General features: G+C 43.9%; 1 protein-coding gene and 1 long non-coding RNA gene across 2 annotated transcripts in view; one reads left to right on the top strand and one right to left on the bottom strand.

The window, feature by feature from the left end:
* Nucleotides 1–405: 405 nt before the first annotated feature.
* The window catches only part of LOC147874166 (uncharacterized), a 100180-nt gene continuing 73245 nt past the window's right edge, over nucleotides 406–27340 (top strand). Inside the window, exon 1 of the long non-coding RNA XR_015534443.1 lies at nucleotides 406–481. This is a non-coding gene — a long non-coding RNA (uncharacterized LOC147874166). The remainder of the gene's footprint in view (nucleotides 482–27340) is intronic.
* The window catches only part of Mid1 (calcium-permeable channel component Mid1), a 61732-nt gene continuing 48637 nt past the window's right edge, over nucleotides 14246–27340 (bottom strand). Inside the window, exon 3 of the mRNA XM_087346110.1 lies at nucleotides 14246–26380. Within this exon, the coding sequence (XP_087202236.1) occupies nucleotides 26010–26380 (371 nt within the window). The 3' untranslated portion in view covers nucleotides 14246–26009. The remainder of the gene's footprint in view (nucleotides 26381–27340) is intronic.

The raw sequence follows: 27340 nt of genomic DNA, 5'->3' as shown, positions 1-27340 counted from the left end.
TTTTTAATTACTGGCTGTGCAGTCTACGGTGTCACCATCACCATGTTCCATCATTAAGGGCGTCGTGTTTCACTGCCGTCTTCCACATAATCTAATGCTCTTAAGGGAGTAAAATTTAGACACCCAATTTTTTTTTTTTTTCCTCTCTTGGTAGAGGGTGGAATTTCAGGATTTGTCAGGAAAATGTCAGTCTTTGACATCTGAAGCCAATTGGTTCTGTATGAATGGAATTTCTCTTCCGAAAATTAAGTTTCGGTGCCAACTCTATCGAAAGGAAAAATAGGTATATTTTAATTTCGAGGTTCGTGTGCAAGAGTTTTATTTCTGTTTTACACGATTTTAGTTCGTTTTATCACATGAAACATTTTGTGAACAAAACGCATTGTTTTTTTGTTTTCTTTTCTCTGCAGACATGTTGTCGCGGTGGTCTGTTGTGGCCTCGTACGTCTGTCGTCGCACCGTGAACGAGGAAGTCGAGACGGTGAGTAGAACCGCTTGCCTCTTGTCTTTTGTTTAGTCCTGTTGTTCGTGAAATATCTAATATTGATTTCCTTCCTGTTAATTAAATTTCCTCATTTTCGTAGGCTCAGACCGGAAGGCGCTGTTAGCTCCTCCGTGTGTCTGGCCGCCCTCTTACTGTGATTGTCCTCTATGAGGACTTGTCGCCAATTCTTCTTCGTCACTGGCTAACTTTGTAACTGGGAAGGACACGAAATTAAGCAGTTGATAAATATAAAGAAAATATTATATTGTGGGGGCTGACGGGAACCACAGAACATTTCACTCCGAGCTAAGATTTGAACCCGGGACTTCCGGAACACGAAGCAGGAGTGCCGATCTGTCCCGAGTCGTTCCGTGATTTTATTTGACTGGAAATATAAGATGCTTGTTTAACTCTCTTTAAAAAATATCTAAATATGCATGTATATGAAGGGGCTTTAGGTTATGACGTCACGCTGTCATTCTGATCAATAACCGTGGCGAATTCGCAGCGAAGATCCTATGAAGTTTTTCAAGCTTCGGTGTCGGGGACTAAGCCGCTCGCCGAGAGGTGTCAGAGGGAGTTGTCGTCGCATCACCAGTTCTGTTCAGTGTAGTTGCCTGTGTGATGAGGGGAACGGGGCTAAAGGTGCCGGAACGTGAAGCTCGCAATTCCTGCCAAGGCGCGGAAGACGTGGGCGTTTGCCATCGGGCTGTCACGTGATTTAGAAGCGTCTATCATAACGTCGTGGTCGAGTGGTTGGTACTCCTGCTTGGAAGATGATAGTTTCTCGGCTTGTCGGGAGATTTGTTAGTCACTGTGATGACGACATCCAACATTTGGACCCTGTTCTGAGGCAGCTGGGTTCTGCCTGCCCCTTCACACCCTCACTTCCTGTTATTCATCGTAACTTCCGCCATCTACGTCTAGGTCTGCCAAGTGAAGGTTTTCTGAAAACGAGTGTCATGCATTTATCTCCTCGTGCGTGTTATATGTCCACCCTATCTCATAATTTATGACACATTTCTCGCTCATTAGCTTGAATTTCCAGTTTACTTTCTGTAATGCCGTGAGGCCAGAGAATTTGCGGGTTAGGTTAGGTTAGTCGCGTTTACATGAAATGTTTCACACATTTTTTGAGCATGTACGCAAAGTCTGCTGTTGCCAAAGTTGGTCAGTCCAGAGTTACAAGTGTCTGAGCAAGTTTGTTTGTCTTTCGCCTTAATTTGCCAGGTTCAACTGCCTTAAAGTAGAATATACTCGCTGCCACTTTAATCCTTGCGTCTGTTATTGAACTTTTCATTTAAGAAGTTTTCCTGCTCACGTATCTACGAGAAAAAATGTTCATGATGTTTAACGCATGTTAGAATCGGCGTATGATGACGTAAACCGGGGAATGTAAGTGAATGCAGCGAGAAACTACAAGTCACTTTCTCGTTTGTGACGTCACGAAGAAATACTTACAGACGTTTGGTGGGGAAACCTTGTAGAGATGTTTAAAACGGATCTTATAGACACAAGCTGTGGGAAATTGACTCTGTATTTCGTTCAGCAGTCGGTCGTGTTGAACATGAACTGTTCTGATCACTTGATTTGAAAGCCAATTAATTATACAGGGTATTCACAAAAGAATGGCGCGGTTTCAAAAGTTAATAAAAAAATCATTTCTCACCTTACACCGTCAGGTGAGAAATAATTTTTTTATTAACTTTTGAAACCGCGCCATTCTTTTGTGTATACCCTGTATTATAAAACATGTTTGCAGGCGACATGTGGACAGTGGCTAGTGAATCATTGTTCAGAGACATTCACAGCCAGAAAAGAAAACTGTTTTGTAATATTCATTCATAAGCTAAGCATTAAAAATTCCCTGTACTTGTGTGTAGTCTATTATAATTTTCATTTAAATTCGTGAAAGAAACAAATTAATCAAAGCAGAGAAAACAATGAGAGTAGCAGAAATTCTGCAGATTTGAAAACTCGCTGTGTTAATGTATCTCAAAAAGTTATTTCCAAAATAAAATTCGATCGAGCGTGTTGACTGGTGCCCCTTATACTTCGTGAATAGGATACACGCAGTGCAGTAGTGTCAGAGAAGTTGCCGCCTCTTCACGGCGCTGTACGATTACCACTCCGGATTCGTTTACGGCATAGACAAGAGCACGTTCTCGCTTTACTTGCAAATCCCGTTTTAAACATTCTTTGACCCGTGTTTAAACGAATACGTTAAATGTGTTCTGTGATTTCGTAATGTTGTGTAAATGGTTCTTTTGCAAGTTTGGTAACAGTTTATTTTCATATGCGCGCCAGTGAATTTGTACCCGCGTAAAATGACGCTTAATTCTTACGACGTATATAAAGCGACGCGCAAAACATTTCCAGAATTCGGACTACGTGCGACTTTCTGCTCTCGGTTTGCGCTCCTCCACAGCCACCGCAGAAGACCATTTCCGGTTTTAATGTACGAGACCGCTGACGCTTCCTCGAGGTTTGAGGCACGCGACCTACGAATTACGTAAAATATGATTTAGTCGTGTAAAAGAATTATTACTAATGCGCCTGAAAGACGTCTGTGAAGCACGTTTTATGTGAAACACTTCGGGCAACGCTCATGACTACTCTGGACCGAAGCCTAGAAGTGTGCAGTGTGTTTTGGCTGTATTTTCTGAGAAGCATTTGTGTGTGAAGACGGAAGTTTCCTGAAGTCCATCAGGTTCTGTTTGTTCTTTGCTGTCTTGGATTTGGTGTGGCCGGAACAAGCTACACGCCTCTTAACAGCCCCCCGACTTGAATGTAGCCAGCCTCTCTGGGCTGAGACAAAGATTTCAACACGCAAGATGACGTGTTTACTTTAAGCAGGTTCCCCTAATTGTTGAGACGGTAACTTTATGGTTAATAGGGCAGCTGAATGACGGACTGTCAGCTTTAGAAGCGTTGTTTAATTGTGGAGAAATTCGATTAATCGTGTCGATGTACCGTGGAAGTCTGCGTGTTTCATCTCTCCTGTTCGTATAAAAAAATAGCGTTTTTTTTAGTGCGAACTGATAAGCAACAGCAAAGCCATGGACGAGTCTCGTTTCCCTTGCCCGTAGTTGCGAGCTTTGTCGTCCTCACTGACAGGCAACCGCCCGGCTTCTGAGAGCCAATCGTCGCAGGCAGCGTTGCAGTATAACTTCCTCCAATCGGACGCACCCAAATTTACACAGTCCGTTTTATTCATCCGTTTAAATGTCTTGTCAGCGGCGTGGCTTTGAGATTCGTCTGGCGGAGAAGTCCACTCCAGCGTTCTGTTTCGGTCTCTCGTTTGTTTGAAGTGTAGTCTGTTGCACTTTGCGTAATTCTCGTCAATTTACTTCCAATGGATTTACTCTCCCCCCCCCCCCTCCTGACAGTCAATAAACAAACCTGTCTGGAAATGAATCCAGACGAAGCTAGTTACAGGAGCGCCTCACGAACTCAAGAATCAGGGACTAGAAGATAATGTGACTGATTGCTCAGGCGTTTCGGAAATGACGTAACTGGAGCTCTGGCTGGAAAAAACAACAAATAACTCTTGAGTGTACGATTCGCTTCTGAAGACTAATGAAATTGAGTCATCTAGTTTGCAAAGCACTGAAGACGTGCGTTATAAAAATAATTTTACCGGTTATTTTGTATTATTCTGTAGGAAAATACCTTAAGGTAGGCCACGATATCTGCCTTCCATGTACTTCTAGGCCTGTGATCTGTGCAGTTGAAAAACTGAGACGCTACCGCACTGGACTGTGTTTTGTGCTGATCGATTCTTAAGTAACCAACTGTCATTGGAGCAGGACTCTTCAGACGCTGATTCTTGCTCGCCTAGTGAAATTGTCCGGCTCTCGTAGAACCCAAACATTTTATTACCGTGTTCACAAGATCCCACCGCTGCTCCCTGCTCCAGATGAATCCAATCCACGACATCATACGCCTCCTCTTCAAGATGCATTTTAATATTATCCCCCCATCTAGTCGTATGTTTTCCGAGTGCTTCAAGTGGTGTAATTTATACGTTGTCTGGAGTAATGTAGGCAGATCCTGCTCAGAGCGGAGTTCTTGCCCGTCGCGTGTTCGTTTCCGGGCTGTCCAGCTGACTGTAAGACACGTGATTACTAGAGTCCGGTGGGCGGGACTCGAACCCCGCGCTGAGAGCTTTGTAGTGGGTCGAGCCCAGCTCTCGGATCGATGAAGCTGCTCCAGCCAGCTCTCTCAGCTGCTGGCAGCGTGGGGTTGCCTCTTTCTACGACCGGGGTCGGTCGGTCAGTCTACCGAAGACGTGAATCAGTTATCGGCGCCAGTTTCTTCTATACATTCAACTAACAAACTAAATTGTCTTTTATTTAACTTAACCATCGTCTGGGTGTTATGAACGTCGTAAAGACGCAGGTCTGAGGCCAACGGATTAGGCTTCTGCCATCCATTTACCTGAAGACGGCAGCAGAAAGAACTCCCGAAGCGTTGCGATCGTAGAAGATCGATAACGTAAAAGAGGAAACAGTTCCGACACGGCGTAACCCACCATCCTAGGAGTTCTTCGCACTTATGTACGCATCCATGTATACATCAACCGACGTACATGTGCACCCAGCCGCCTACACCCTGCCCATTCACACCCCACATCTTCCGGTCCATCTACCGAACGTTGTGTGCACACCTCTGCCTACACCTGTCCGTCTGTCTGTAGACTGTTATTAGGGCCGTAATAGTCTACATTGTGCTAATTTGGGTTATGACATGAAGCGGTATAGTCATGTAGGCTATGTGGTTACTGACGTTTCGGAAGAACATTTCGCGTCCATCTTCAGGTTAGACGACAGCATTAAAAATTTCTACCTCCGTCAATAACTCAGACATCACTCGACAGCATTTCTTGGTTTTGGGCTGGTCTATATGTCTGATTGTGTGTGGTGGTTATTAGAATCGCGACCTTTTTTACGTTTCATTCTTCGGAATTATTCCTTAAAAGTGTTGCAAGTCGAAGACTTCTTCTCACGTGACTCTTTCATTAGTACAAAGAAATAAGACTCTCACTTTTGACTGATGTCGGAAATCGCATCTTGTATTTATTTTCCGACTGCTTCGTTCGTCGCTGTGACCATTAGACTTGCAGCGATAAAGCAGGGCGTCCAGGAGATCTGATTGCGTGCCAGCATAATAGCCTTTGGTTTTATGGTTGCACTAAAAGTGCGGATGTGAGTCCCAGTCAGTCTTGTAATTGTTCCACTTAATGACACTCCGTTTGACAGCGACTGTGTTTTCTCGGACTAGCGGTTTCTAGACCTCTTCTGCTCTCGGGGCTTTTAAGATTTTCACAGATGAGATCGCAACACGCACATGCACCGACTGAATTGTTAACTGGTCAAAACAGATCCATCTATCTCAGCGTATTGAACGAATTACGTTTACTTACCAATAAAAGGAATTGTAATAGAATTTTATACCGCCACGGTGGTCTAGCGGTTAGAACGCTGGCCTTGTAATCCTGGGGGTCTCGGGTTCGATTCCCGGCGGTGCCCGAATTTATAACTTGTGTTGGGCAAGGCCGTGGTCTAGGCAACACGGAGTTTTCCTCCGTGGCATCCCAACAATTACTCCATTCACACACACAGAAGAAGGCAATGGCAAACCACTTCTGGATCATCTGCCAAGAACGTATATGAACAGGTCCCAGTCCGAGAAAAGGATCGAAGGATCCTGTTCATATGGACCTGTCGTCAGACAGAACACTACAAATAAATAATAAAAAAAAAATAGAATTTTAAAATACATGTGAAAATTGGAAAACTTCTAACTTGAGGTTCGCTGCGATCAGCCAAGTGGATGGCAGCCCTGTCCGAAACTCTACCCGAAAATCGGGCTTTCGTGGCTGAGGTTTTTCGTGGTATTTCCCAGTTCCACCAGGAAAATGTCACGATAACACATTCATTGTAGACCGCGATCACTTCCTTCCACATCCCTTCCAATTGGTTATTGATTCGACGCTTCATAATCTGAGCTCCTGACAGATTTCTTAGATGTTACGGCATTGGAAGTGGTTTCGGCCTATTTTTCGAGCAGAAGTGAATTAATAAAACCGCGTTGTAGTTCATAATCCTCGACATCGACGAAGGTTCGAAGAGGGTGCTTCACGATACGAAGCTCAACCGAGGGAGTAGTTGAGAGGAGCTTGTGGCGTCTGTTTGCTTGTAATCCATCTTGCCATCACCTCTCCCTCTCTCCGATCTACCTGCCCTGTCATGTCTCCTTGCCTTCAGCCTGTCTCTCTATCTCTACTCCTGCCTGACAAGACGACACGTAGCTCTCACTGTCCTGGAAACAGATTTTGCCGTCTCCTAACAAATCCTTGCATTCTCAAAACTCACGATCGCTCCTCACGCCTTTTGGCGTTGTATAACCTGTGCTTTAATATATCGCGTGGTTCGTACAGCCTTAGTAGACATTTATCAGAGTGTATAAATGTTAATGAACTGGTAACGCGATGTGATTGGTAGCCTTGTCCTCTTAGCGGATTCTGTCCTGGCTGTGGTCTTGGAATATCACAGATAAAATATATATTACGTCTTATCTGTCGCCGAGGCCATTATAAAAGTAACAGATCGTCTCATTGCATACAGAAGATTACACCTCAGAATTTAGCATCTGAAGTTAATATTTCCTTCCGTCGGACATGTGTTTGTAACGCTTACAGGAACTGCGAAGATGATGGTAGAAGATACGGATTTAATTATTAATGAAACGAAGAAATGAGCTCTCCTGTAGAGCACTGGACAATGTTTGTGTTTTTTCCTGATAAATGTCAGATTATTTGTCCAGATTTTAGTAAGGGTCTGTACGGATGCTGTATCTGATCATGAAAAATTATGGAGCATGTCTCTTAAAAGAATGCTGTTCGTGGAATATGTGAAATATTTTCGATTCCTTCACCATGCAGGTAACAGAGTATCGAATGTAGTATATTGGGAGGTCATAAAACTTGTATTAAGAGCTATTTTCTGTCATAAATTACCTAAGTTCTTCCCAAACTGTCTGCGATGTCGACGCAAGATGCATCTGTGGTAGGCGCGTCGCCGGGTCAGTATGAAATGGGCCAGAACAGGGCGTCCTCCGCTTGGACAGACGGTGGTGGGCGCTTCTGCGTCGTTTTATGACATCTGTACGCCTCGGCAGCTGTTTCGTCTCATGCTCCGGAGATGACACGGCTATTATGAAGTGTTATTTTCTGTGTCGCCTGTTCTTTTGTTGGGACTGAAATTAATAATCTGGTTTATGTTGGTCGTTATTTAAGAAAACTCATCTGTTTTATAAATTCCCAGCGCATTAAATGAAACATGTTTACAAAAACATCAATCTTTTATTCAGAAATACATTTTTAAGGCTCTGGAATCTTCTTAACCGCTCGACTCAAAAACCGCTTATCTAACAAAATGGTACTTCATTAAAATCTGTAACATTTATTTAAAACTTGTTTAAGGTCTGTATTTAACCAGAAACAAGAGACATGTATTGTGCCTCTAATATCGTTACTATGACAACCAACAACAGATGTGCGTCGTTAATACGTAACTGAACAGCAATACCACGGAGGGATAGAAATTCTGAAGGAGTGCATTTCGTTGTGAGAAAATATTAACTGCGAAAGTTCGTGGAAAACTATCGCTAGGAAGATCGGAACGGAGATGAGAAGATAATATTAAAGCGGATGTTAAAAGGAGATTTGTTGTGGTGAAGTGCATTATGTTCGACATACTGGAGTCCAGTTTTTTTTGTCAGTCTTTGAACCTTGGGTTCCGTACCGACACGGCTGGGCAGGCGTAATATCCGGTTCTTGTGCCGAAAAGAAAATCTTTTAGGTTAGGTTCTGTGCCAATGCTTATTCGCGTTGCGACTCTGAAAATGAAGCTCTGGGTTCTAAGAAGTAGTTATCACTTACCGGAGAACGCGTATTGATCTGTCCAGACAGTTCCTGTGGGTAGCGTATTGGAAACTTCCGTTCTGTTCACACATTTCCCGAGAGACATATGGCGACGGCAAAGAGTCTGAGAATTACCATTTTATTGGGATTCTGGAAAAAGGTTTTCGCGGTTAGTAACAGTTTGTCTTATGTCTGGATCTATTAGGTTCACGTAAAATCGCGAATTAGCCCGTTTAAAAGGGTCTTGTAATCAGTCACTAAAATGAGTTGGGAAATGTGATTTTTCATCTCTCGTTCAGTGTGTGTTCCCCACCAAATTTAATCTAAATCCGTAAAGTGGTCTAAGAGATTTAATATGCGGGTAAGAAGGCAAGAACCAAGGGCCTCATCACAAACTGAATGTCGCTCAAGTGGGTGGCATCGTACGTTGTTTTCGTGAGATCCAGGGTTTACATCTCGACGCGGATGTCGGATACACAGACCGAGTTGTTTCGTTATCTTCCTTCGTTCTTGTACGAAAGGAAACCGGCATGATAGTTTACAATAGACCACGGCCGCTTCCTTCCACATCCTTTCCAATTTATTATTTATTTAGTGTTCTGTCCGACGACAGGTCCATATGAACAGGATCCTTCGATCCTTTTCTCGGACTGGGACCTGTTCATATACGTTCTTGGCAGATGATCCAGAAGTGGTTTGCCATTGCCTTCTTCTGTGTGTGAATGGAGTAATTGTTGGGATGCCACGGAGGAAAACTCCGTGTTGCCTAGACCACGGCCTTGCCCAACACAAGTTATAAATTCGGGCACCGCCGGGAATCGAACCCGACGCTGTATGGTGTGAATTGTTGGCAGCGTCGTTGAACAAGCTGGGAATAATTAAATAGGACATAACCCAACGCATGCATTTTGCGGGTTTATTTTGATTGTCTCATTCGTCTCACGATTCGCTTTTGTGCGTCACTAGTGGACGGATTTTCGTGAAAAGCTGCGTCCCAGTGCTTGCAGTATCTCGGGATGGTACTTCTTTATATAAGTCCTGTAAACGCAGTGGCTGTTCTAACTTGCGGTGTGGGAACGGAGACAGCTGTGATGTGATGCGGGATCCAGAACTTTTGCGTGGTGTAGGTTTCCGGTAAAAAAAAAAATAAAAAATAAAAAAAATGCAGCTTTTATTGAGGTCACTTTTGTGTAGAAGAACAGCGCACAGAGACTTCGATCGCGCAAATGTGCAGTCGCTTTCCCGTTCGGCAAACCGCCGTACGCAGACAGACACTGAGCGAGTCAGTCGTGCGTATTCTATAGGAGAATAAAAAAATCTGCGCGTGTGTAAAAATTTACAGTCATGGCGAAGGAGCGCATTTTCGACGTGCCTCACACTGGAAACGTACTAAACCGTGTCCAAATATTTTACATTAATCTATAATTTATCTTGTCCTGTGTGCATTTGCTCGAAAGTTAGTGTCTAATTTCGGGAAGTTCTTATTCGTCAGTCGTTGAGGTCTGCAGTGTTGCAGATTCACTCCACCGTTTTCGAAGACGATGAGTCGAGCGTGTTCATAGCCGTTGAAGCATGCTTTACTACCAAGAACTCTGACCTCTGCGACCTCTGTGAGTTCCTTACGGAATCTAACGCAGTCCCTAGTCCATTGTGGACAAAGAAACAGCCCTCAGTTAAAGTTAAGCCAGTTTCTTTGAGCGCAGGGCCGTCCTTCTCTCTGTCTTAAACGAGGATCATCGTGATTTTCCTTAGTGTCTCCAAGCGAATGCTGGGATAGTGTTGTCAAATGAGCCACGACCGTCTCGTTCAAAGTGTCTGTGTATTCATCTTTCGTGATAACGTTCCTCCCTAATTCAACGCTGCGTAACATCTGCAGTTGGAGCATCGTCGTTAAATGGGATGCAAATAAGAATGACATTTGCATTGCGTCTCTCTTGTTCCCGTATTGCTGCTGTTTTTATTGTCAGCACTGTTCCGCCGACCGTAAGCTGTTTAAGTGTGCTCTGAAGAACTTGCTAACAGAAAATTGACTTCGAAGGATTCATTCGCGTAACCAGAGCCTCTCCGCACTAAGCGGATTTTAATGAACTTTCATAAGGATTCTTACCTAAATTAAAGTTTATAATGATGCGTCTTGCTTGTAAGATGGGGCTGTACATTAGGCTCTTAAGTACATTTTTAGATTATTCTTCGATGTCTTTTGCTAAATCTAAATGTTCCGCGTCTCATTAAATATGCGTTTTTTCCTTCTTTTTTTCGTAATATAATCCTGTTTGTGATACTGACTTAAAGTGTCGTGGTTTCCTCCATGGTCCGCTGTAATAACCAGACGATCCCGTAAAAAAAAGTTTGCAACCCTCCACAAGGTCACACGACGTTTCAGCCCTCACGGCCCCGCAAATCGCAGTTTATGTACGCAGTCTACATGCGTGTCACAGGCCTAGCTCCAGTGGCTCGTTATCACAGTCACAGGGGAAGGGAAAAACATTTCGCGTGGACGCCATGTTTGTATAACTTCATAAAGAAGGTCTGTGTGGTAGTCTACCTCCAGGCGCGTGTTGCTGGGGCGGGCTTCGAAGGTTGTTACACCAGGACCATGCACGATGATCCTCTGACGTCATTTGGCGCTAAACTGGCTGGCTAACTTGCTTCTCTCTTGTGCCACAACCAGAAGGTTCAGTCGACATCGCTGCTAATACGGAAGGCCCGACTCTGATCCTAACGACGTCCTTGACATCTTAATGTGATTCTGCTCGATTTCCAAGCGTCTTTGCCACACGAGAAGTGCATTCAGTGTCTGAATCGTCCTTACTATGAATCACACGCATCAGGGTCTCCTGTATTATGATACCAGTTGACGTATACAAACCACCAAAGTTCCCTCTCGTGTAATATTATAAGACAACGACATCGTCTTCCGTGATTCAAGATATTTTCCTTGTCATTCTGTTTCCAGACACGTGCAGTTAATGTTTATCCTTCAAAGTAAGAGACTGTGTTGTAGTCACATACGGTGGTCTAGCGGTTAGAACGCTGGCCTTGTAATCCTGGGGTCTCAGGTTCGATTCCCGGCGGTGCCCGAATTTATAACTTGTGTTGGGCAAGGCCGTGGTCTAGGCAACACGGAGTTTTCCTCCGTGGCATCCCAACAATTACTCCATTCACACACAGAAGAAGGCAATGGCAAACCACTTCTGGATCATCTGCCAAGAACGTATATGAACAGGTCCCAGTCCGAGAAAAGGATGGAAGGATCCTGTTCATAATATATGGACCTGTCGTCAGACAGAACACTAAAAAAAAAAAAAAAATCTCAGGTACCTTGCTTCATGTTTGATGTTTCCGGAAGTGAGCTTCGTGATAAAGGCTGTTCAACTACCGTCTACAGCTCATCATATTTCGGTCTCGCGTGAAGTGGTTTTTAGTCGACAAGTAACCCCAAAACGGGATTCGGCAAACGCTTCGCCGGGGACACCGAAGGGGCAGGCGCTCGCCACTGTGATCCATCCGTTGAACTTCTGCCAACATACAAACATTGACCTAATTGACCTGAAGCAACATGTACGCTTCCCAGCGTGACCTGTTGACTGTATAATTGGACTGAAGTCATCGTTCAAATTCGCATTATATTACAGTCAGTAAGGGACACTTGCCAGCTGGCTTACACGTCTAGTGGCGCTTTGAATTACAGCGCGACCATTCCCCTGTTCTGTACGCGTTTCCTGTGCAGCCTACAAAATAATCTGCTGTCTGAACAGCGCAGTGAGGGATTGCATTTCCCGTGATCCTGGCAGGAGGTGGACAGCGCTCGAACTTACGATCCGACGACCTTCAGAGTCCATGATTGGCACAGCAGAAGAGAAATAAGGAATAAATGAATAATTTAGTCTATCAAGGTTAACTTGATTTGCCCCGTGACAGAACAGAACAGTTTCAGCCACACGCCTCTGATCCGATGATCGTCTTCACAAGTCGTTCGTTTCTGTGGCCGTGTGAGTCTCATCAGATGGCATGACGTATGCGTCGATGGTTCCAGAGAGCGCGCGCTGATAGCCCCGTAACGAGTCTGAATGGCTTCCCATTTTATGAAACGACGTTGTCATATCGCGTCTTTTATTTTTGGGGGGGACTCCTGGAGGTGCTGATATATAACAGACTCGTAGCAATCCGTTTACCGCAGACTCTCGCATGTATTCCGCCTGAGATTTGATCTTTATGTTCACCGTTTCCTCGGATAAGATAAGAATAAAACTGATATCCTGGTTTACCTCACGACGCCACTAGTGGCTCAGCTAACATACAGTCGAATGATAAAAAGTTACTTCGAAAGGGCATGGAAGGAAATGGTCGTGGCCTAATTTGCAGTTCTGTCTTTATCTGGAGGGACTGAGGAAAACTACGAAAAGTACCAGTCACGGTGTCTCCTGCCGTCGCTTCTAAGTACCCGTGAATTGTAAGGAACGCGGTTCAGTGTTCATTCAGGTTATTTCAGTACAGACAGAGGCTTTTATGACTGTTTAAAATGCTCATTACGTATTTCCCTAATCAGTATTAAGCAAGCGATCGTTGCTATGGAGACGGGTTGTGTTCTCTTTGACGTACGGGCTGAATTCTTAAATATAATTTAGTTTCGCTTAGGGGCTTTATGTATGGGATCTATTCCTCATGCCTTCAAATCGAAGCGTGTATTAGCGTGATAATTTAGCTTGGTTATAAAATGTTTAATCTGATTCCAAAACACTTGTTTTTAGACTGAGACGTTTTTCGATAGAAGGTGGATCAGTTATATAGCCAATGTTCAGAACGGTTACTTTGACCCTGTGGGCCTCTCGAAATATTTCCTCAGCCACAGCAAATCCAATTTTTTTTTTTTAAAACGCGATTCATAACAACACAAATTTTCACGCGTGTTGACAGCGCGGTTTTATGTCACAGAGAGAAACTCTGTTCCTGAAGCAACAGTTTTCATTTGTTATATCCTCACCGCGAACCCCCCCCCCCAAAAAAAAAAACCACCTCTTTTTCTTTAAAGTTGCAACAAACTTAAAAAAGTTTTTGCATCATAAGAAGAACAGGCAGTACGGAGTTGTACCCCTTGTCCATTGTTCCGCAGAGCGTCTTTTGTAGTCTGACACCCCCCCCCCCCCCCCCCCCCCGCCCACCACCAACCAGGTCTGGCGTTTGATATAGGAACTGGACTTGAACCAAGAATTTACAGTTTTCACACGAAGTCGAATTCGCAAGAGACCCCTTGCAATATTGTAATGAAATTCTAAGTATCTTAAACCAGCTTTAAAATCACAAAAGAATGTCTTCATTTTGTGATATTTTGATCGCTGTAATAATTTTACTGACGGAAATCAGAAAGGGGCTCCTTTATCAGTTATACCAACAACACGCGATTGAATTACGACATTACGTTTTTATTTAAAGAACTCTGACGAAGGAAGTTCACTTTCGTTCGGGACTTTGAACAGATATTCGATTTCTTATCTTTGTCTTGTGACAAGTTTATTTTATTTTAAGTGATGAAGTTATCTGAGCTTTGACATGGCTGCTTCGCTGATAAATCTTAAAGCTATGATGAGTTTACCACAGATTATGATTGTAACGTGCATTATCACGTAAGGATGCTCAGTATTAGGTTTTATATCAGCATTTATCGGCACGAACATTAATAACGGAATGTAGACATATTGACAATATCGATAATCCGATAATATCGAAATAATTATAGATTTTATTTATCGATAATTACCGATATATATATATATCAATTCGGAACATCCCTTACCTGGAACACATGGTACAGTAAAAAGGTTGATTTCTCCGTCTTTTTTTCTGAAATTCATCTTTATTGTCAACTGTACTATCAACAACATTGATCTGGGCTAAGAGGTTGTGTGGAACCGTGCTTCTTCACAGTTGCTATGTGGACTTATCAGTTTTTATTTCTGTTTTCTTAGTTACCTGTACTTTTGTTCGTGACCATTTTAATAGTATTTAAGTTGTTTTTTTGCAGTAATTGTTCTTGTTTGTGTTAAAATGCAATTACATAATAGTGTGGTTGTGGATTCTCGCTACTATTTAAACAGTTACTTCCTAATCACACACTCAACTCATCTTCTGTCTCTCTTTATCACTTGTCTCTCTCTTGCACACTCGTCGCAATCACATTGACACTCCTCGTTTCTCTGTCATTTATTAATTTCTGTAATTCTGTACATACATTTTGTTTGCAACACCCTTAATACCTTGGCAATAGAACGAGGGCAGAATCCGTTCATTTTTGCTAACGATCATCCCCCGGATCCTAACTTGTTATGTCTGAATATTCTCCCGCGTTCTGTGGTACACTGGCTTCGCAGGCGTGAATCTTTTCGAAAATTGCAAGAGGTATTCATTTCATTTTAGAGTTTCAGCCTTTCAGTGCTACATATACAAACACCAATTGAAGCGTCACGTGCTGTGGTTTGCCATGCAGGCAGTCGCTGTCCACACGGACAAACTGCCAATGCAGTGAAACGTTAAATCTGTGTTGTAAGACATCATTAATCAATCTTTCTGCCTGCGACATTAATACGAATATAAATAGAGCGGTTCAGTACGCCAACAGATCGCTTCGAAAGTGTTTATGTCAGGGGTTCCCACCCTTTTTTCGCTAACGTACCACTAATTCTGATTTAACCCATCAAATGTACCACTAACCAAATGCGTTCAGGGAAAACTTATTTCTGTTAATATTATATTTTGATTTTCTTAGTACGCTTACCACTCAACATTGACTCGCGTACCGTAGGTTGAGTAACGCTGGTTTATATAATGCACGTAGGTAGTTAGTGAGGAAAATCTCACTAGCTGTGGACCGAACGTTGTGACGAGTTCGTCTCTCGATCGAGACTGGATGTCGGCTGAACTTGTGATTTTATTCAGTCGCCAGTGTCTGGGCCATTTAAATCAAGGTGGTAACTATATGTACCACTTACTTTAAAATTCAGTAACCCTGTATTTTACTCACGGAGTGTAAACACCTATTATTTCCTTAAACAGCGGTAAGAGGTTGGCCGTTGTAATGGAGAAGAGTTGTGTTTTCTTTGCGGTACGGACAGAATTTTAAAATCGTAAAAAAAAAGGCGCGTTTCGTGTTGCATGATTGATATGTACCACTCTGTTCATAAAAATCCTAACACTGCCTCCATAAATTTTGAGCAAAGTCGGAGTGTGGCTGCCCGAATGTTTGATTGAGTTGGCCGCCTGACCTCATTAAATAACTTTAGAAATTCGTACGGCTCGCGCTTCTCAGTTGTTTCCAGGCTAGCATCCGCGTATTTATAACGCTAATTTCCCGCTTGTTTTGTCTTCATGCCCGTACCCTGAGGGATTCTGACAGATGAAAATCGAAAGGCAATATCGGAGGATCGGAGATGGAGATTTCGAGGTCACAATTTTTAGATTTTGTATGTAAGGTTTTGTAAAATTTCGAAATTAATAGTGATACTTAGTTTATTTATTGTTAGCCCATTTTAAGGGATTTATTTAAGATTCGGTACGAGGACTTAGCTGCCTCTCCGCCCGTCTGTCGTCATGTAAAAACTCGACTATCGCTGAACGGATTTTCATTAAATTTGGTATTGGTTAGTTTTGCTGCAATTCGCATGGCGACAGACATTTAAGAAATGTTTTTATGCGAAACGTTAGTAATAAATAGGCTCGCTAGTCCTAGTAGAGCCTATTATATGTCAATCCTTCCCATCCCAGAAACGCACTGTTCGTGTTTTGAAATTATTTTCTTCTAATTGTCATCACCGGAACCATCACGTGATAGCCGCAGACATTTGTAAGAACCAAAATCGCGTAATGGTGCATTGGTTGATTGTCAGCTCGTCTGTCTTCTTCAGGAAGCTCATTCTCTGTGTATTCAGTTCCAAAACGGAAATTAAAATGATTGGTTCTTATTTCTGCATCAACAAAGACGTACCTCATTGTTCGTGTCTGAATGGTTTTCAAACGTCTTCATTTCCTTCTCGCAAATTCGCAACTGTAAATTATTGAGGATAATGTGTTAGTACAGCCGCGTTCGTAAACGTCCTCGTTTGCGTAAAATAATCTGATTTCCCGTTTTAACGTCGCATGTCATTTCGCGCGAACTTTCTTACTGAACAGAATAATCTCAGCGCCAGAGCCCCACGCAGTCACGTTGGTCCTTTTGTGTTCGTATGTGTAATTGTAATTTCCACGAGAGCTAAACCCGGAACCCTACGAAGTGTGTCGCAGTGGGCGGAAATCTACGTAGAGGATGGCTGTCTTCTGGGTTGTAGCGCCGTGTACTATTGCTGCGTCCGCCCTGATGATGGACGCAGAATACGCGGCGAAACAACCCACCCGCCGTGAAAATCTCAAATCCTACTTGGAAATTTGTTTTTTCCAGCGATCCTGTGTAATCGCTTCGCCGTTCTTGAAAGTTGCCGATAGTTGAAAGCGTGTTTTATAATTGAAAGTTCATTTTATGGGTGGACATTTAAAGGATTTCATTGCGTCCGTAAATCTCCCGTCTTCAAATTTAGACAAATCTAATAACACATTAAGAAATCTGCCCCTGCCACGAACACAGGCCACAGGGCAGAAGGAGAAGAACAGGTCCTCGCCAAGAAAGCAATTCTTTTACGCGATCTAGATTTAATTAACTGTGTCCTTTAACTAGACAGCTCATTACATTTAATCCTGCTGGGGTTGTGGGGGGAGGATTCGACGTCAGTGGTCCTAAATCTGATGCTTAGGTTTTTAAAACCCACACCGGAGGGCGGACGTTCCTCGCTCTCGTCGTACTGAACAGTCGTCTTATGTTCCTTCGCTGTTACGCGGTCTTAAAAAAGAGCTCTGTTTCTGATGCGGCCAGTCTTTCATCACGCGGTATGTGCTTAGCCTCGTCCCAGGAACTAATCTCAATTATTTCGCTGGAAAAAATATCATGACGGAAGAAACAGACTTTATGTGAGCAGTATTTTTGAAGTACGCAGATTACATCTAGTTACTGGTTGCACCGTTAATTCTTTTATCAGTTTCACCCAGAATCCAAATGTAGATACGACCCTGGTGGAATCATTACCGAACTATCCGACGCTCACTCTAGGCAGTTCTGTCTCTTGAGGAACGTTTTTGTATGGCCAAGTCACAAATAGACTCATAGATGGAACTTTTATGAGTCATGGCTCTTAATCTCACATTGTAATCAACCCCCATTTAGCCAGGATTAACTGAAACATGTCCTTAAAGAAAATCCAGCCATCCCTGCGAAAGTCTAGACGCTGGCGAAGGATGTACCCGGGGGACGGTGGAAGGGGTGCTTGCCGAGGGGGGGGGGGGGGAGCGGTTTGATATGTCAAAGTTTCGAAATCGCGTTGCCCTAATTTTTGTATCCAAAGGGAAAGAAGAGATGTTATGGACCGACAAAGAATGCGTGAGACTTGCGTCTGGCTTCGGTTTGCCAGTAACCGGTCTCGAAACACGGACATTTCGCCCGTAACGAAATGTTGAGGTTAGTTTGCTCTCCCTCTTCGGGGCGAATATCTGATAGAAATCGCCTTACCGTGACCACGAGCTCTGATTTAAAGTGAGGCCAGACTGTTAACGAACCTCGAGGGACAGAGGTCAAGAATTTTTTTCGATTTATGGAAACCAAATTTCGTTACAGTTTTCGACAGGAGCCCGCGACTGCTGCAGTTCTGATCCACTCGTGTCCCGTCCACACTCTCCGACCTTGGTTTTTACTAAGGATCAATTCTCATATTATGGTTCCATCTACGTCTGGCTTTTCCTACTGACCATTTTGCTGCATGTTTTCCGAGTAACAGAAGATGGCTGTCTTCTGGGTTGTTGCGTCGTGTAGTCTGGTAGAAGTGCACCGACGTTTCAGAGGTCCTTGTTGCCTCCATCATCATTACTCATTGCCTTGACGATGGAGGCAGCATGGACCACCGAAACGTCGGTGCACTTCTACCAGACTACCCGGCGCAACAACCCAGAAGGCAGCCATCTTCAGACTCACCGCCGTGGAAACCTGAAATCCTACATTCCGAATAACACTTTGTGCGTATTTATCATTTGTCGCACTCCCTGATTTGATCGTGTTAATATTTAATACCAGAATTTCGGGTATTAGAATTGCAAAGCCTGTGTGTTAAAAATATATTAAAAGACTAATAAACAAAGATTAAAAATGCATACAAAATTTTGTTTGGAAACTCTGAAGAAAGAGACCATTTGGAACACACAGGCATAGTTGTGAAGATAATATTAAAATGGTTGTTAAGGAAATAGGGCTGGGGGTGGGGGTGTTGATTGGATTCATCTGGCTGAGGATGAAGACGTTGGCGGCATGTTGTGAATTTCATGAAATTAATTTCTTAACTAGCTGAGCGACTGAAAGCGTCTCAAGAAGGAATATTTCCTTATGAGATAGTTAGTTACACGCGGACAAATTAAGTTCACTTGCACGTGAAAGAATGAGGCGTATAAGCAGATGCCGCGTTGTACCGTAGTTTGGAGCGGCAATGAATGGCGAAGAACACCGTTTGAATATTTGTATTTGTCAGATCATATGCTTTGAACGAATGACAAACGCCACCACTCGACCATGTGAGGAATGAAACCTCCGAAACGTCGTGTTGTTCTTCGTGGTTTTCCTCAGTTCGCCTGGGCCCTCCTCGTCCTCAACAACCCATTTCTCACAGCGGCTGCACAAATTCGGATCAGTCGGGGCTCGAACGTGGCTAAGCCGAAAGCGACTCTAGTCGTAAGTGTTGGCGCGCGCTCCGCCCAGGACGGTGCTGTTGTCACTATTGATCCTGCGGAGCCAGAGTTCTGCCCCGCCCTGCTAGCCGGCTCGCTCCGGCTCTAACCAGACCACTCTGCCCCCCCCCCCCCCCCGGTCGGCCTAATTTCGCGTTGTTAACAAGTGACGGACGGACGGACGGACTTGGTTGAACTATTTAGACGCCAAGCTCCTCTCTGTCGGCTTGTGTCTCCGAAACGTCTTGCCTCTGTCCTGGGGCCGAAACATTTCGGCGGATAACAGACTTCGTGATGGCTTAAATGTCAGCATTATAAGATTCTTTTCCCCACAGTGGCCTTCCGAGTTATAAAGCGACCTTGTAGGTGGTGGTTTAGCGTCTCGGCGGAACATAGCGCTTCAAGATGGAGGCAGTATGTGCCTCCGAAACGTCAGTAACTACCTACGAGCTTACACGACGTAAGAACCCAGCAGACTCAGCGTTCTTTGATGATAAATCTTTGTCGAGGATTACGTTTTCAGTGGGTTATTTAATGACGTCGGACTTCGAGAAGGACGTAAGAGCAGGTTATCGCGGCTTATGTAAAATGGTCGCAGGGATTTCTTTCTTACTGGTAGGAGACGTCGATTAGTAATGATTTCTGTGACAGTGATGATGATATTGAGGTAAAATTGTTTTGCTTGATTATTTAACAACTTTGTGTCAGCTACAGAGATTATATAAAAGAGAATGACGGAATTGTTACTTGATGGCGGTGGAACAGGGATTGACTTTGGTCGGCTCAGGCGGGGATCCCCCTGACATCAGGATCGGACACGTGATTTGTGAGCAGGGAAACAAAGAACGGCAGCCGAAACAGAATTGTGTGGACGGACGGACGGATATATATATATATATATAGCATGGCAAGGAGGCGGTCCTCATAGAAGCATTGGTTTAGAATTGACGTACAATCTGTTAACCAGCTGATTTTCGTAATGGTTAAGTGAAGTGTTTTCTTCGCGGTACGGTCTGGATTCGTAAATATTATGAAGACGAGCTTCGGCTTCAAAGGGTTAACCAGCTGATTTTCGTAATGGTTAAGTGAAGTGTTTTCTTCGCGGTACGGTCTGGATTCGTAAATATTATGAAGACGAGCTTCGGCTTCAAAGGGTTAACCAGCTGATTTTCGTAATGGTGAGGTGAAGTGTTTTCTTCGCGGTACGGTCTGGATTCGTAAATATTATGAAGACGAGCTTCGGCTTCAAAGGGTTAACCAGCTGATTTTCGTAATGGTGAGGTGAAGTGTTTTCTTCGCGGTACGGTCTGGATTCGTAAATATTATGAAGACGAGCTTCGGCTTCAAAGGGTTAATCGACTACGAGACACGTTCTATATTATGGAAACAATAAACACGTGGTAAGCTTTAAGAATTAGGTGGCACGCGAGTCTACAGTGGTCGGCGGGCCCTGGTGTTTAGGTGCAGAACCTTGTGATAAGTGACTGTGCGGAATGCACCTTAAGATTAGTCAACCCACTGAACATCAAGACGCACGCGCGTGCTCTCTTCGCGTGAATGAACGCGCAGTTTCGAAAAAAAATAGTGTCTTTTCGTGAGTTGACACGTTTAGTTTCTCAAAGTCCTGGATGGATCTCGTCTAAAATTTTGGTATTTTGAGAGAGTGCGAATACGTTATAAGATTTCCCGTTGGAACCGTGATCAGTGGTCAGTCCGCTGATCGATTTTTGTAACTGAGCTTGCGCAAATGCAGACAAGTTTAAACGTGTTTGAGAAAATGTCAGTCTTTGAATTTCCTCCTCAAAGTACGGGGGTCGCGATCACCAGTTACTCGGTTGACGTCGGCAGACGCAAATTTACCTCACTCTGGAGAGCAAGGGAAGAAAAAGGGAAATTTCAGTGGTTTGTTGTGTGTGAGAGTGATCGTCATGTACCACTGGCTGACGTCTTCAGCAATGCTTCAGCTTTAAAAAGCTGAAGCATGGCGTCAATGATTATGGCCCCTTCGCCAGAATTTGACGTTTGTAAATTGGCGCAGGGATTCACCACGTGGTGAATCCCTGGGTGGTGACTTCGGGCGCAAAAGTGCAGACAGCTCTTCACGCAAAGTTCCCGTTCTTGTTGCCTGGATGCACCCAAATTCTGAAACTCCCCAGTATCAAATTTCTTGAATATCCGTTCTGCGGTTCTCGAGTTGTTACGTGCGGATGGTAATGGCGAAGCGAAGAGGCGGTTGTGAACGCACTTTGGTGAACCGCGCTTTCCGTTTTGTTCGTGACGAGGGTCCTTGAGCCTTCGCACTGTCCGCAGGTGCGTAACCGGACGCTTTGACAGGTGCGAATGAACAGAATTTTAAATATAACGTAATGATTCGTCGTCCAGAAGGGGATTACAGAAGCTGGAAACATCTGGTTTTAGACTCGAAAAGTTCAAAGTTCAAATACTTGTTATAAAATCGTGAAGTATGTGATTACGAAGAGGCCTTCGACGTGTCGGAAACGATTGTCACCGATTTTCTCTCGTTCGGAAGTTTCGTAAAGCCGACACGGAGACTACAGAACAAAAGTCTTTAAGTGCTACTCCGACGCCGACCCCTTCCCAGCAATCTCTCCGACGACGTCTGTGGTATGGCTTGCGAACCATCTCAGCTTCCTAACACTAATAATAAATTCTTAGTTTCTCTCGGCATCTTCGACATTTTGCTTTACAGAATTGTCCTGTACGTAGACACATTCAACTAACTGTGACCAAACATTCCTTCAGCGTCCCCCCCCCCTCCCGGGTTCTTCAGTGCTTTTGACGAGAGTCGGATGTGCGTCGCTGCCTGCCTATAGTTTAAACGCATTAAGGCGAGAAGACACAACTCTCACTCGTTCTGGCGAAGGAATTAAGAGTTACTGGGATATTTGCTAAAAGACATACTGAAATTATATTGAAGAATCTGCCATTCTGTTTCACTACATCGTGAAGAACGCGTTCACTCTAATTCCCACTCCTGTCTGCAATTTAAATGCGTCACTTGGCAAGGCATTTGTCGACCAGGCCTCCGCGTGCGAAGTGCCGTGTCGTGGTTAGAATGAAATGTCCGAATTCTTCTTTAATCGTTCTATTGCCAACAAGTGGTATAACTGTCCTCCTACCCTTCTCTCACTGACATAATTGGAACAGTCTACTGGACACAGAGACATCTCGCGACGCTAGGCACATTACAAAGCTTGTTTCTCAAATGATGCGACCACTAGAATCCAGCACTATGCAGCTTCTGAAAATTATAATAACGAGTTAACATCCACACCCCCTGCATGTTTGAGTACCATCTCACATCAAATGTACGTATGGCATTTTCTACTCAGATTCCTACTTTTCTTTGAATACATAAATTAACCTTCAAACAATAATCTTGAAACGAAAAAAACATCTGTTCCATTGCGTAATCATGACTTCTGCTCCGTGGCAGCTGAACAACACAGTTAATAAATGTTACTCTCTTCTTAACCTCTACACCCACGCATTTTAAGTATACAAGATGAATGATTTTGCTTCGAGCCTATTTTTAACAGCTGTCTAATTAAGTATTTGAAAGCGTGTGTAATTAAATCTTCTTTTCTAAGCGTGCATCTGTTTGCAACTGAAATCCTGATGGGAGGAGGAAATGCTTCACGGGTACGCCGTCTGCCACGATCAGCGACAGTCAGGTCCACACGTCTTCACCCTTCTCGCGCGATCGACTTTTTATCTTGTGTCTTTCGCCTTGTCCAGAACTGGCCGTATTTAGAATGCTCCATGCTTGTGCGTAAAACACAAACACTTTTCATCTGAGCAGGCGTCTGCCTAAAAGCAATGCGTGTGTCTGTCTACGTTTTGTTTAGTGAGCTGCAAAGCAAGTGGCGTCAGCTGTTGATGGTCGTGATTTCTGGCTGAGCGCAATGCAAGCCCCAGGGGCGAGACGAGTGGTTTATCACTCGTCATTCTACTACAATTGCCCATGTGTTGTTCTGGACACGAACTCTGAACTTCTCGGTGGAAAGCCAGCGTATATAATCTGTCGCTCAAAGCGCGATACTGTATTGCTTGCAAACGTGGATAATTATAAGATGAAGATGGCTGTCGTCTGGAAGGTTCCTTCGCCGTGTGGTGTGGTAGATACTAACCGGCATTTCAGAGCTGCTTACTGAGTTCACTCATCGCCCTGATGATGGAGGCAGTAAGCACTTATGAAACACCAGTCAGTCAGTATCTTCCAGTCCAATGTGAAACATTTCTTTGGCTCTAATACCTGTGTCAGGCACATAGATTAATCTGTCGTCGTAATAGCTTCCGTTATCTGGCGACGTACTCCCGCGTGTACTGGGTGGAGTACGACACTGAGCGGCGCAGTTCGTGACAGGCAGACTCGTCCCCCAGCTCTCACTATGCCTTCAGTTCGAACTGAAACACTGGACCACGAGGGCCGAACAAATATTGCATTACTGCCTATGCATTTAGATTCTATCAGAGTCAGAACTTAAAGAATTTATTTCATAGTTTACGTATTTTGCTATTACACCGTTACAATTGTTAGGTTTGCTATAGAACACGCCTTCGTCTGGTCTCTTCGTGATTTTTATTTTCTGAATTTTTTTTAATTTTCTAAAACGTTTGTACTGCAAAACTGAAACATACATTTCGGAAAGATTTTTTTTTTTGTGATAGTGGAGAAACAAGGAAGTGAAACCATGGACACCCTTTATATTATAGTACCTCTAAAATTTCTATATTAATGGTAAGAACACAGGTTTCATTGCATGAAGTGTTGTGAGTGCGTTCTTTTCCTTAAGAATTCCAAACTGCGAATGGCTGCACTGTTTATCGATATTGGTTATAATAACAATAATAATGAATATTTATTATAATTTGTTTTGGACTAAAAATGAGTTTCCACAGTAAAATAAACATACCGTTTAGTTTTTGACATGACTATCTGAGTCCTCTACGACTAGGGATCATTTTAGTGGTGGGTGATTGGGCATCGTTTCTACTGTAATGCTCCGTTACAAAATTGAGAACGATGCATGTCGCTTCAAATTTGATGGGATACTTCGCACTGCGCACCACACGTTTGCTATGATTGTTAATCTTTGCTTCTAACAACTTTTTTTTTTTTTGTAAAGTACCATTTTGGCAAAATTTTATATAGTTATTTTTTAAAAAAATTTAAGAATGAACTATCTTTTTTTTTTTTCGTTCGTAAGGCCCTCTTACTCAAAAAGCAAATAGACATAAATGGTTTCCTTTCGGCTGTGTATGCACACACGCACACACACACACACACGTAGGATTCTGTACCACGTGACCTTGCTCTGACGTGACAGATTGTCATAGCAACCAAACATGGTGAACTTTTCGTTTTCCTCACGTGGCGTCATCGTCTGTTGCTTGGACGCCCCACCCCGCCACTGCCCTCCCGCCCCTCTCCTCATCAGCATCCTTGGTTGTTACAACTTCTTCGTCTCATGGCCGACAGGATACCTAGTAAGGCAGACTAGCTCCGCTCGAGGCTAGCTTTCAGAGCCGCTGAAATTCGGTTTTCCTGAGATGCTCGTCATTCCGTTTTGAGGATTCCAAAATCAAATTAAAATTTATAAAAAAAAATATTTTTATGTTTCGTATTCTATCAAGCCGAGATATGCCTTGCTAATGTATTTATTGCGACAAAAGAGAATGAATTACACGTGTAAGAAAACAATCGAACAGAGTGCGAAGGACTCAACGTTTTCTGAGCAAACAAACAAAATTTTGTTACGAGACGAGCTGATGAATACGAGGCCTGAACGAGACAAATTACTCAACACTGTTTGCTCTCTGATGTTGTATTCGAGTATCGTTTCATTAATACACACGGCGACTAAATACAAAACTAACCACGATAACATTTTAATGAAGGCGGTGACTTTCGTTACCATCCGTCGATTATACTTTGGGGCAAATACTGCTACACGAACTAGGTTTAAAATTCACTACACCAGCGAGACAGTGCATTCCTAAAGGAGGTCACTCGTCCAATTTAAGCCTGCTACTGGTAGTCTACCTTGGATTCTACGCGTTGGCTTAGTGAATTCCTGAAACTGAAAATTACTTCCGTTTTATGAACCTCAGCTTGCTTTGTCATTTTTAGCCTTTAAATTCTCGTGTCTGGCCCCCTCTTTCGGGTCTTTGGAAGTCGGCGACATATTAATTGGTAAAACTAAAGAAAGTCTCCCTAATCTTTTCTAACTGGGACCAAGGCAAAATCAATTTTAATTGGAGTTCGCCGCTTGTTCAAAGCTTAGATGTTACGTCCGAAGGCTTTTTTGGCATCTGAATCTTTTTCACAGTGACAGATTTTTGGGGGCCATTCCCGACTTCATTCAGTGGCTGTACTTTTTTGCTTTTGATTTTGGTTTTGGGTTCCTACATTCGTGTTAAACGTGTTCAGTTCCGCGTTGCCAAACTGACTACTGGCAGGAGAATGAGGAGGTCGCCCCTCGTAGCGGGACACTCTCAGGTGCTTGGGTCCTCGAGCCGAGCCGCCTACTGCCGTTGTGAAGAGACCTAGACTGAGCAGTGTTCCTCTCGACCACGGCAAATATCCTCCGAGATCGATCTCCGTCGACTCTCTAGTGTGTGTATAATAAGCTCAGGCGATACAAATTCTGAACTTTCCTGTTGCGTTACGTGTTACAAATCTGACGACTTTCGACGGTTTTCTTAGGTTAGTTTTTTTTTTTTTTTGCAATACGTGTATTCATTAACAAAACAACGCGTGGGTTTTGCGAGCGTCTGCTCCTCGCACTATGCTAACCCCTGCCCGAACACCATTCCGATCACTGAAAGGAATATTATATGCAACAACAAGTTCATGAGTAGTGTCTTGTGGGCGGCGTGTGCCGCCCCCGATGCCGCCCCGCCGAGGGGCGGGTGCACCATTATGTTCGTAGCACTGGTGCTACTGCACGCAGAGAACACCGTCGTCCTGGTGGAGGGGCTCCCGGAGCGGCCCGTCGCTTCGCAGTGGTGCGGGGGCACGTCTGCGGCGGTGACGTTGCCGAAGCATCGGTCGGTGTAACAGAAACCCGTCGTCCGGCCGCAATGCTCGTAACAGCAGCCTCCATCTCCATAGGACGACTTGGTCAGTTGCTGCCCCGTCTCGGGGATGTTTGGGTCTGCGGACACAAGAGCACGCTGTTACACTCTAGGCGTTAACGGTGGCTCTGCGCGTTTCGGAAGAAAGCGTCGCCTCTGTCGTCGGTTAGAAGGAGAAGCGACGCGTCCCTCCGAAACCGATGTGGTTTTCGAACCCAGAACCTTTCAAATGCGAGAGCCGTCGGCAATCTAGGATGAAATGATTTCAATCTGTACAAGGATCGTTTGCCTAAACATCGAAGCAGAGATAGCTCCCGAAACGTCGTGTATATCGAATGGGCGTCTGCGAGTATTAAAATGGATTTTGTGGAGACAAGGTGTGAATGTGCGAGAATCGGGTCCAGTGACCCGAGTCCTCTGTGTTGCTAATCAGGCTTAAGGTATTTTTTCAACTCATTACATTCTGAGGCTCTGGACACCAAAAATATCGTTACTTGTATTTGACATTGGTATTCTTAGGCGGTAACTTTATGTTATTTACTTTAATTCACACTTGTCACGAAGTAGGACGCTTCACCGCCATGCTGCTAATTGATTAATGTTCGGTCACTTGGGGATGTCCTCATTACCTGCTAACGTACTCGACGGAACAAGCTTTGACAAACGCCTTAAATAGGCGGCAACTTCTCCGACATGCGAGTGTTGGGTGGTAGCCGATTCGTGAAGGGGTTACCAGTGTGTAAAGAACCTGTAACTACGTTCGCAGCCAATTAAGAGTGATTTCCCGCGTTGTGTGTATGTGTTTCGTTGGTTTGAGCAATAAACAGTGGCTTTTTTTCCGGGACTGAGCTTTGTAATTGCACCGCGTTGTTTTTTCTTTGAGGAATTAACCTAAATACGTATTATTTGTTATTTTAATGATCGCTGGCAGGGCATCGTACTGGTCCATTTCGGACCGCCGGTAAACCGTCTCACTACGTAACAGACATCAGACATAACTTCAAAGTTGCGTTTGGTCGCCAGGCTCGCAGTCTTTAATT

The sequence above is a fragment of the Zootermopsis nevadensis genome, unplaced genomic scaffold, assembly GCF_977971745.1.
Source record: "Zootermopsis nevadensis isolate Lab colony 2312 unplaced genomic scaffold, Znev_1.0 Znev_ptg000010l, whole genome shotgun sequence".
Taxonomy (NCBI): domain Eukaryota; kingdom Metazoa; phylum Arthropoda; class Insecta; order Blattodea; family Termopsidae; genus Zootermopsis; species Zootermopsis nevadensis.
This window is presented reverse-complemented; position numbering and strand designations above follow the sequence as displayed.